Source organism: Notothenia coriiceps, unplaced genomic scaffold, assembly GCF_000735185.1.
Source record: "Notothenia coriiceps isolate Sejong01 unplaced genomic scaffold, NC01 NC01_scaffold00019360, whole genome shotgun sequence".
NCBI classification, from domain to species: domain Eukaryota; kingdom Metazoa; phylum Chordata; class Actinopteri; order Perciformes; family Nototheniidae; genus Notothenia; species Notothenia coriiceps.
In genome coordinates, this window is record NW_011352061.1 from 175,491 (window position 1) to 186,994 (window position 11,504).

The 11,504-nt window shown below is 42.2% G+C and overlaps 1 protein-coding gene across 1 annotated transcript in view; it reads left to right on the top strand.

Moving 5' to 3' along the window:
* nlgn4xa (neuroligin 4 X-linked a) overlaps positions 1-11,504 on the top strand; it is a 76,066-nt gene that overhangs the window by 59,112 nt on the left and 5,450 nt on the right. The window contains exons 4-5 of the mRNA XM_010778742.1: positions 6,026-6,211; positions 8,650-9,439. Of these exons, the coding sequence (XP_010777044.1) occupies positions 6,026-6,211; positions 8,650-9,439 (976 nt within the window). The remainder of the gene's footprint in view (positions 1-6,025; positions 6,212-8,649; positions 9,440-11,504) is intronic.

Here is an 11,504-nt window from a genome sequence, read left to right on the forward strand (position 1 = left end):
GTTGAAACAGTTAAGGCAGTCCTCTACACACACACACACACACACACACACACACACACACACACACACACACACACACACACACACACATCCTCCTCTTTCTGCAATATATACCCAGCGCTGCCTTTTGATCACAGCGACTTCTCCAGCTGTCAGACGCCTGCTTTGTCTTTCCTACCGCTGACACTCGGTGTTAACAACTGCTGCTGCTGTTCATATAGAAGCAACACACTTGTAACCTAAGTTTGCTGACACTAGTGTTTCTACGGACACTTGCATGTAGCTGCCAGAGATATAGAAAAGCAGCCCTGTCACACACACACACACACACACACACACACACACACACACACACACACACACACACACACACACACACACACACACACACACACACACACACACACAGCATACATACATGGATTTGTTTCTGCTCCCAAAGCTCGCTCGTCCTAGATCAGCAAATGTTGTTTTCTTTTGAAGCTGAGAACAAACATCTGTCATTGTCAAATGAAACAAGGAGGAGACTTGTTATCGGGAGAGGAGTCACATCTCATCAAAGAGCTTCTCACGGAAAAACGAGGAAAACCCAGACATCAGATTTATATTATTTACCTGCTCCGAAAATGATTAAACTGAGCACCATCTGTGTGGCTGTCGCTGATGTGTTGATCGAGTTCATGCAATCTGGTATTAACGCTATCATTTGGCTTCGGTTTCTACTTAGATGTGTGTTTGATAAGCTTATTAAACTTGCCGAAGTGACCTTTAAGAGTGTGTTTCTCTTAATACTCAGCTCAGAGACACACACACACTCCTTTTGTTTTTGCTCATAGAAAGCCAAAGCATGGCTGCAGTTCTAATTAAAGACACGGGTCACATCCTCTGTGTTGTGTCTGCTGTTGTGTGGGTTGAGATTAACCCACGTACAGTTATTATTACCCATGCTCGGTCCTATAAGACGATCCTGCTTTGAAACAGTCACCAAATAATAGTATAACGATGTATCATTAAGAGAACAAATATCCTTTATCATTTGAAAACACATTTGGGTAGTTGAAGCAGGTAATTAGCTCAGTATTCTAAAGGAATGTTCAATGGAAAAGAGCCTTACTTTACACTTTTTTCGGCTGTTCCGTGGCAGATATATTTACATAAAATAGTCCATTTTTTAGATGTTTTAAAGCATTTTTGTTCATTTAGACAAGTCTTTTTTGTACATATTTTCAAAGTATTTGTCAGGAGAAGTAATACTGATGTAATGTGTTTACTGTATATATTAGCATTACACAGTTTTATAACAGCTTTAAGCCAATCAAAAAAAAACAGAACGATAACAATTTCCAACAAGTCCTTAGACTTTAGTCCTTCACCTGATCTGACCTATTGTGGTCTAAATGGTTAGTAAGGGACACAACGTTCCCTTCTGCTATGCTGTCAAAATCTAACTTTCAAATCACACAGTATTTGAATTATATCAAGCTATGTAGTAGAAAAATATGTATCTGTCAGCAAACCCCAGGAAAACATTTCATTTTTCACAAGCAGTAGTACATCAGGGACTTGTATTCTTTCGAACATGACTTTATGACTTGCTTTCTGCCTCTAGTCAGTGTGCAGAGATCAGTGTGTGCCTCACTCTGCCTCCAGCCTAAAGCCAGTCTCTGTGCACAGTTATGTGAAAAGTTAAAATAGCCTCATTAAACTGCTCATTAGCTGCGTGATAAAGTCACAGCAGGACAACACTGCGTTTTGTTGAACAAGATTTAAGAGTGCCTTTTTGGACTTTGGGAGGTAAAGAGAACCTGCTCTAGTGATAAATACATTTAGACTTCTCCACAGGCGTTAATGATGAAAGGAAATAAATGACACTGGTGTCGCCCTGGAGAATAGTTGTGTAGTCTGGGGATACAGGACGCAGCCTAGCCATGCAGCTAATCTGCAGCTTAAGGGAAAAAGGAGAAGAGGAACGTCCACATTTGTCTTTTTCAGTCATTATCATAACTAAGTGAGTCATAGCTCGGCCGTCATCCAAAATCTGCCACATGATGTGACCCTCAGATGCAGCTGCCGCCCTGCGACAGGCACGCTGTGTTTGTTTCAGTCAGGGCAGGTTATGTGTAACACCAGGCGGGCCCCATGTGGCTGTAACACCGCCGCCTAATTACAAGCCTCAGCTGATCGTCTTCTCTCCACCTCCCCTCGCCGGCCTGGTGGGCGACTTCACTCCGACAGACTCTGCACGGCCGCGCTGACCTTGCTTAGCCTTTCCCTTCCCATCATTCCCTTTGATAATTAACATTTCATGTGGGAGCTGCAGGAGAGATTATCTTCTGGACAGGGAGCACAATTAAGCACTATTACTGTCATGTTGGCAGTGCATCGCTCTGTGTAAAGGACCTCCACTTTCTCCTAATGCTATTTGAGGGATATGAGAATCAAAAACTAAACAAACTCTATTTGTGATATGATCCAATAAGATTTAAGATTAGACTAAAGTCAGAATTTATGAGAAAAATGCAGTTTTTAATCTAAGAATCCTGAGAGTAAAAGAGAATTCCCATATTCAGACACTAAAAAAGCAACAGTTTTGGCTGCTACATTAATAATAAACGTGTTTGTGTGGACCCACCCGGTGTTGGTTTGGTCTTTCATGCCCATAGGCTGTTCCAGAAAAGTTCATCCATAATCCCATAATAATAATCCTCACCCAAGATCCTATAAGAGGGTCAAGACTGCGTTTACTGTTAGTGTGTATTGACGATAGGAAGGTTCTAGGAAGTGTTCGGTGTGATGACGTTTCGTAGTCTTCTTTAGTCACACAATCAAACTTCCAGTCGAGTGAACAGGAAGTGGTATCAACCTAACATATATTTGAGGTGCATGTATAATATTTCAAATCTCTCTATGTCCAGCGTGATGTCCAGTGTGAGTGATGTCATTTAATGAAATGAATAACTCTCATGGCTCTCTGGCCCGTGAATATGTTGAGCTCAAAGCCGGAGCTCCTGGCATTCTGCCGGGTCACCGTCCCTCCACAGAGCCGCGGGGCCATTTCACTCCGTGTCACTCACGCTGCTCTGCTGGCATCTGACGCCGCTGCTTTTTAACGTTAAACTGTCAGCGGAAACATGCTGTGGCATTTAGATAACACGCTGATGGTATTTCCAGGAAAAATCATTTCAAATTCCAGCTGAGATGATTTGTGCAGATTAAGTGTCCGTGCTCGTCGTTGGCTGTGCAAGCACATTCCTGCTGTCAGGTGAAAATAGCTTTTCCCCAAAAATGGCAATATTTTTTAAATTTAATGACATGGATAGTGGAATTGAGCTCTGTTTGAATACCGACTTTTCAATATATCACATTTGGCTAGATTCATTGCTGCTTTCCCATTTTATACCAACCACTATTTAGAAATGAAACACAGCCATTGCACCAAAGTAGGAAATATTGCAAATTCTTAAATTATGAGTAACTCCTCCATGTTTACAATGCATGGTACATTGTCAGTATGCCGACGATACGGTTCTTTACAACCTAGCAAAAAAAAACTAAGAAGCACTTTTTTAGCAGTGTAATTGTTACTGTTTTTGATTGTGTAGAAATAGTAGGCAGTTGTTGATTTCCAGAAGGAATTGCTTTGAAACTGTCATAGTATACATTTGTTTAATTGTAAGCTTTTTGGCTGAGGAATAAATAGTACAAACTTAATAATTTCTTGGCAATGTTAAAAACTGAAATGTGCCAGTCTGTCCCAATTGGGAATTGGACCATTTAAATGTAAACAGTTAACTATTCCTCATACTCCAAGTACTATTATTACATTAAATCAACCGCACTTGTCAAGTGGAAGAAGGCACCCTTTATATTTCTTCATATAAACATGCAGAAGGTTTGTTCCACGTACCTTCAGAGTGGTGTTCAGTGTCATATTGACAGCTCTCCTCTGGCTCTAATTTCACTGTTGACTCTGATAGATACAGCGGGGGTGATATTTCCATTTCAAGAGATATTTTTACCTCCTAACATTTAAATCACTGTCAGTCTTTTTTAAATCATGACCATGTCAGTGGAATACATGACCTTCTCTCCATTTCTTAGGATTTAAACAAGGACTTTCTAATATCAGAGGCTGTTTGATAGGATTTGTGATGCTTGTCAGTGAGCATAGAAATACTATAAACTGCTGCCATCCATGGTATTACTGTGTACACTTGCTAGCTGAGTAGGTATGTCTTTATTTTATATCATATCATATAAACGCCATTTTTATTTACGTCTGGTAGCTCTCTGATCCGTTTTCTCAGACGTTGTTCATAATATATCTCTGGTCTGGGTTTAGTTGTGTATGCAGTCTATTTTCGGGGCTTCTGAAAAGAAGCTTTGACTAATCTGCACACATCCTGGGGAGCGCCTGGTGGGCATGCTCCTTCGCTCGGCTCCTTTGAGGTGAGGAGGAGTCAAAAAGGGTAACGGGAGAGAAATGACTGGGGGAGAGAGCAGCCTGTGGTCATCCTACAGGGTGTGAGAGGCTGCCAGAGGCCGAGTAATCCTCCACCCCTTCCTCTCTATCATCCCCTCCACCTCACCATGACAAACCAGATCGGCTCTCGAACCACAGGCTGCCTCTCTCTTCTTCCTCCTCTTCTTACTCATTTGTCATCCACACTGCCTGGGCCTCGCTCTGCTCGCGGGGACAGGCTGTCTCTGTCAGGCTTGGCCGCTGAGCTCACAGGCCTGGCATGGCGGAGCCCCGACTCCCCCCCCAGTGGCAGTGCTCAGAAAGCCACTTAATGGGTTTAGGCGCGTTTGCTAATTTGTCAACAAATGTGCGATTCGGAGCCGCTGCCAGGCCAGTCGCTCTGGCACTTGACTGCAAGGGACCTTTCGATTCCTGAGCCATGGGTGAAATGAAATTCAAAGGCTTGCACATCGTCCACTATTTGCATGTTGGCACCTAAGGCAGCAGATCTCCATGCAGAAAGGCTTACAAACAGGCCGAGTGCTAACCCATTATTCTATTGTCCTAATGTAGACGGATTACCAACGCACGAGCAAAGACAATATATAATAATTACGTCTTGGCATATTTAGCATTGAAGATGATCGTGTTTAAATTCTGTCTGTGGCCCATTTGTTACATTTAATTTGCAGAAGGCTCAGTAATTACCTTAAACAGCTGATCAAGGAACATTTTTTCCAATTAAGGTCCATTTGTTGGGGGCTATTTTCAGCGGCGGATGAATCCACCTTAGAGTTCTAGCAGCTGGATTCCTGATAACTTTATAATATTTTTCAACTACAATGGAGTTGTGTGGCATAGAGGAGAAGATATACTGTATATAAAGCTGTGATACTTGTTAACTTCTCAAGCAGGCGTTACCTGTTCTCTGTTGAAAAGAGTTGGCTACACACACACAGTTTTTCAGGTCACATGGTTCAGCTGTTTAAAGGAGATAAGTTCAACTCAAATGCAACAAAAGAGCTATTATACATAGAGTACAACCTGCTAATTTTCATACAATGAGAAGGCGAGTCTCATTTACTGAGATGAAAGCTTCTTTAATTCATGAATTCAACTGTGAAGGATGCATTTTACAGAGATGCTGGCCTGGAGACTCACATTTGGAACTTCATGAATTGAATAAATAAAATATTACATAAATGAAATGATGGAGAAGAAAAAAAGGAAGGCGCGATTAGAGTCCTGGTATCACCTCGATCCGTGGTGACCATCTTCTTAACCATTTGCTTGTTTTCCACTGTTATTTTGTACCCTGTCTTTCCATTGCATTATGTTGGGGGGCTGCAACTTCAACTGTTATCTTAGCAGAGAGTGAGAAAAGCACATTCCCATCTGTCATATTATCATCTGGTATACCAAGTTTGTAAAGTGCGTGATCCAAGGTGAAGATAGCACCTGTTTAATCTCCTTTGGAATGAGCTCTCAGTTTGGATTAATGTGAAATACCTTTCAGTTATAAAGTTTATATCTCTTTTCCCTTTTCTGTTTTCATCAATCCAGGTTTCCTAAGCACAGGAGACCAGGCGGCCAAAGGCAACTACGGCCTGCTGGATCAGATCCAGGCTCTCAGGTGGATCAAAGAAAACATCCAGGCCTTCAAAGGAGATCCGAAGAGAGTGACCATTTTTGGCTCTGGGGCCGGGGCCTCGTGCGTCAGCCTGCTCACCCTCTCACATTACTCAGAAGGTGCGTCTACGAACTCACAGGCATGCAGAACCACACAGAGATACGCTCACACACAAAGGGCAACTTCATCATGTTGTCTTTGACGCTGTGGATGTGCATCATGCTTTGATACATGGTCACATCCAGAGCGTGCCTTGGTTTTGTTAATTTGAAGGAACACTCACCCTATGTTACTTTATTAAAGAAAACTGAGATATGCCTAACCCTAACCCTAACCTAACCCTTTATACACTATAGTAGACTTGGGCTACAATCCAAATTGATAGGGTTAGGGTTACTAACTCCAGTGACACTTAGTATTAATGCTCCAAAAGTCCTGAAAGTGATTGTGTCTGGATTGTTTATGTGTCTAACTGTAAAAAGATAACTATAACCAAGAACAAAGAACTTACTATAACTGGAAACTGCTTTATTATTTTTGTTTGCATTGCAAGGCTTAAGAATAGAGTTACACATATGGCATTGGTTTAATTTCCCCCCAAAATACAAGTAAATGCAGTTTTTTGAAACCTATTATGATTAATCAATTAACAGGATTACATTCGATTGACAGCACTATTAAATATTCATGTACAAATTCTAAATATTCATTTTTATTTATCTTTCAAACCACTGGGAGTTACTGATCTTTAAAGCACTTGCTGGGATAGTCAGTTCTCCATCATCATGGGACCATTTACTGCAGACTTGTATTCAGATTTTTTAGCTGCAGAAAAAATGTTTTGCCCGGTATCGCCTCGGTGCATTCAGTGTTGACAGGCAGTGAATGAAACATTACTGAGTAAATGTCTTGTGATGCACAATGGAGTCTTTGGGGGATTGGGCACCATCAATCTTCATACATTTTTAAAAAGAGGGGAGATGACATGAGTAGTAGGAATATCCCCGATGGAGACTGGTGGTGGGGCGGGGATGAAGGGGAATGCCTGAAGGTGTGGATAGATGAAATGTAGAGCTTCTGATGGCGCGAGGAACCAGGGGAGGAGGAGTGGAGGTGAATGGAATGAAGGCGTGTATATTGATTTCACATGGAAACACAACTGTATGATTTTATTACGAAACTCAAGGCAAAATGTGGTTTCACTGAAGAACGCCCACGGTTAGCTGATTTAATTGGAAGCCAGAGACGGAGAGATTGAATGAAAAGCATAAATAGTTCCCGAAGCTTCAATAAACACTGTATAACCACAAGCAAAACAAACTTTGTAGAGTGCACTGAATACTTTCAGTAGCATCAGTTATTCAAATATCCCATTCTGCACATTTTCATCAGAATATTCACAACATCATATTTGATCCACACATGCAGAGACAACCGGTATGTGTCCATTCGAGTGTGTACTCGGTATGAAAGCATTAGAGGAGAAATTGGTATGGGTTCTGGATTATCATACTGTATTTACATCCTCATCTATATGTATTATTAATGGACATCCAAAATCTCATGAATGAATGGTTTTGTGCAAATTATATAACAAGTGAGATTGGAGCTTCTTGTAAAGTTGCCATAAAGACGAGAGTACCATCATCAGCAAACACACGAAGATCACAAAAAACGTAACTCCTTCTGTAGAGTTTTGAAGTTACCGTTCAGACTTTAACAGATACTTCACATTTGAATAACAATGGCAGCAGTAAAAGCACACTGCTAACCAGGTCTTGTGGGAAATGTCTGCTGTGTGCAAAACATACCTCTCAAGTCGGCCTGGTTGAGTCACCACCACTGTGTGTTTGCATGAGTATAAATAGCACTCTCTGAAACAAAAAAATACACATAACTCCAGTGTTCTTAGTGTATCGTGGCCTACTTGCTGATTGGCATACCATGAAGCCTCCAATATAACCAGGATGTGAACACTGCCTGAGGTCAAAAAACAGAACATCTTTTATATTCCTGTTTGTTCATGAGGGACACAAAGACGTCATTTCAATAATCTGAATTATCGTTGTATTTGTCTTGCGATTAGTTTATGCTGTAATGACAAGAGATAGAGTTTGAGAAGGCTTTGTTTGTTTCTCTCAGTGATTTGGAATGCCCTGATCTAAATCGGCCATAATATTAATGTGGAAATTAATAAATAATAATTTCATTTAGCATGAAGCAGTCATGTTGCCAGACGGGCGATCACACTAACAAACAGCGAGGCGGGAGATGAAACATGCAAGAGCCTGAGACACCCTGCAGGGAAAAGGGCACTGCTGACACAGTCTGCAGGCTACATCACTAATTAGAAAGTCAGCCATGGCACATTGAATATCTCAAAAACGTACCTGCAAACATTACTTTGACCCTTTTAGATTCTGGTTTGGCCCACAGAAAACCACTGCTAACAAAACAATGTCTACCCATTGCTAGCTACTCTTACGTCCTTTTAAAAATACACATCCATGCTTTTGTCCATGTGTGAGTGTGTTACTAATACCGGCTCCACTCTCAGATCTGTTCCAGAAAGCTATCATCCAGAGCGGCACAGCGCTGTCCAGCTGGGCGGTCAACTACCAGCCGGCCAAGTACACCCGGGCCCTGGCTGAGAAGGTGGGCTGCAACATGCTGGACACCATCGACCTGGTGGAGTGCCTGCAGAACAAGAACTACAAGGAGCTGATCGAGCAGTACATCACGCCCGCGAAGTACCACATCGCCTTCGGGCCTGTGATCGATGGCGACGTCATCCCGGATGATCCCCAGATCCTGATGGAGCAAGGGGAGTTCCTGAACTACGACATCATGCTAGGGGTCAATCAAGGGGAGGGGTTTAAGTTTGTAGACGGTATCGTGGACAGCGAGGACGGGGTGTCTGCCAATGATTTTGACTTTGCCGTGTCTGACTTTGTTGACCATCTCTACGGCTATCCGGAGGGGAAGGACACTCTGCGCGAGACCATCAAGTTCATGTACACGGACTGGGCGGACAAGGAGAACCCGGAGACCCGGCGCAAGACCCTGGTGGCCCTGTTCACGGACCACCAGTGGGTGGCCCCAGCAGTGGCCACGGCCGACCTCCACGCCCAGTACGGCTCGCCCACCTACTTCTACGCTTTCTACCACCACTGTCAGAGCGACATGAAGCCCAGCTGGGCCGACTCGGCGCACGGCGACGAGGTACCGTACGTGTTTGGAATCCCCATGATCGGACCCACGGATCTCTTCAACTGCAACTTCTCGAAAAACGACGTGATGCTGAGCGCCGTCGTCATGACCTACTGGACTAACTTTGCCAAAACAGGGTGAGTGTCATGTTGTGCCATCATTTGTTGATCATGCATTCCGGCTGTATTCAAAGTAACCATTTAAGCAAAAACACAAAGATTTAGACATTTTATTGGCTTTGTAATTTCCTATACAGAGGACAACTTTTGATATTCAAATGAGACTTGGGTCGGGGTTTCAAAATAAGCTTTTGTCATTATTTGTGTATTGATGATTAACTCAAAGAGTCAAAAGGATCAAGCGGAGGTTAATAAAACAAGTCGAATCCTCCCCTGGCGCTGCAGCAACGCTGGATTTGAAAGGATTTGCTCGCTGTTTAAATTTGGATCACGTTTTTGTTTCACACACCTTGAGATTAGGTATCCGGGTGTTTGCAGCCCACTCATACTGAAAATTCACTTTAAGTTGAATAAATAAAGTCTTGATCAGCTTCATAGGCTGCAGCGTTCACTCCATCGCTCTCTGTTTGGCTCCCGTCCCGCTGATGCCTGATCAGCGGGGGATTGGCTGCCTTATAGAAAACCCAGGAAGCTCCTGTTCCTTTTTTAAGTGCTCTGCCAATAAAGCAGTATTTGAAAGTGGCCAATTTACAACAAATCTGCCCAACTCTTGGAGAAGTCTCCCGTTGTGCATCACGGCTGGTTGGTGCCACTTTAACTAATGTCAGTGCAACAGAATCGGTCTTTTTGGATGTACACACAGTGCAAATCGAATATGAGTGTGAATTTGTATCGGTTGGGTGTAGAAGTGAAATATTTCTATCTTAAAGCATGTTGCGCCTTGTGGAGAAATGAAAGACTTCTGAGGCAGATCAAAGAAATAGTAAAAATTATGCTAGGCTCACATTATTATAGGAATCACCAGATAGGTCTGAACACAGAGATAGCAAGTCATCTAGAACAACTTTTGGTCATCAGTCCCTAAACTCCATATGGATTAGGGTTAGGGTTAGGATCAAATTATTGTTTTGTGTGTTGTTGTTGATGTTTAGTTGTAATTGGATAATATACGTTTGCGTCATGTTTCATTGGCTTAATTATCACAGCTTCCCACAGCAGCACAGTGGCAGGGCAACATTTATTGATGAAGTCATTTGCAGCACAGGATCACATATTTTAATCCATATCATTGCAGTTTTGTTGCCGAAACCTAACAAAGTAGCAGTGTTGCATGTTTACCTCCACCAATAAGGTGATCTTTTTGGTCCCATGTCCCTTGACATCCAAAAAAGCTGAATAAAGCTTTTAGGCCAAAGGAGATCTCTTTAGCACTCCAAACGTATTTTCCAAAAAGTGTCAGACATACCCCTCCAGACACATTTGCTTATACAATAAATTGAAATATAAATCAATCCTACCTCTCCAACAACATATTTGTGAGTGAACACTGACCCTGCTGTGTTATTGATGTTTACCAGGCATCAGCCAACTTTTCCATTTTGTAGTTTGGCCAACTTTGAAATAAATACAGTTCATAAATCTTTTCAAACTTTTCTAATCTATTCCGATTGATCGATGGTTGAAACGCTTCGATCCTGCCCTGATTTTATAGGGACAGTTGGGGGCACGGAGGTTGCAATGGTGGGATATTTGAGTTTAGTTTTAAGGGGAGAATTATAACAACTGAAACCCTGCACATGTACTCTGCAGATAAATAATACAAGCCTGCAGCTTAAACAGTCACAGGATAGCTTGTATATGTGTCGTGGATGTGAAAGTTCTCTGGCACTTCATACGCACATACAACACACACATCTGCAGTAACCAGATGTATTTCTCTTCTATAGCAGTAAATACAACAAATGGTCCCACCGATAACTGTGCTATATGTAGCTTAAGAGGATGTTAAAGGCTCATGAACAGTGGGATTAACAACAATAAAAGCATGGCTACGATTATGTGATACACGCGCGCGCGCACACACACACACACACACACACACACACACACACACACACACACACACACACACACACACACACACACACACTGCGTCTGCTTATTGTTGTAGAAAACTCAACTTTTGGATGACAGTGAGCATATTAGCATGACAAATATACTTAGCAAATAAAATAAAAAGATG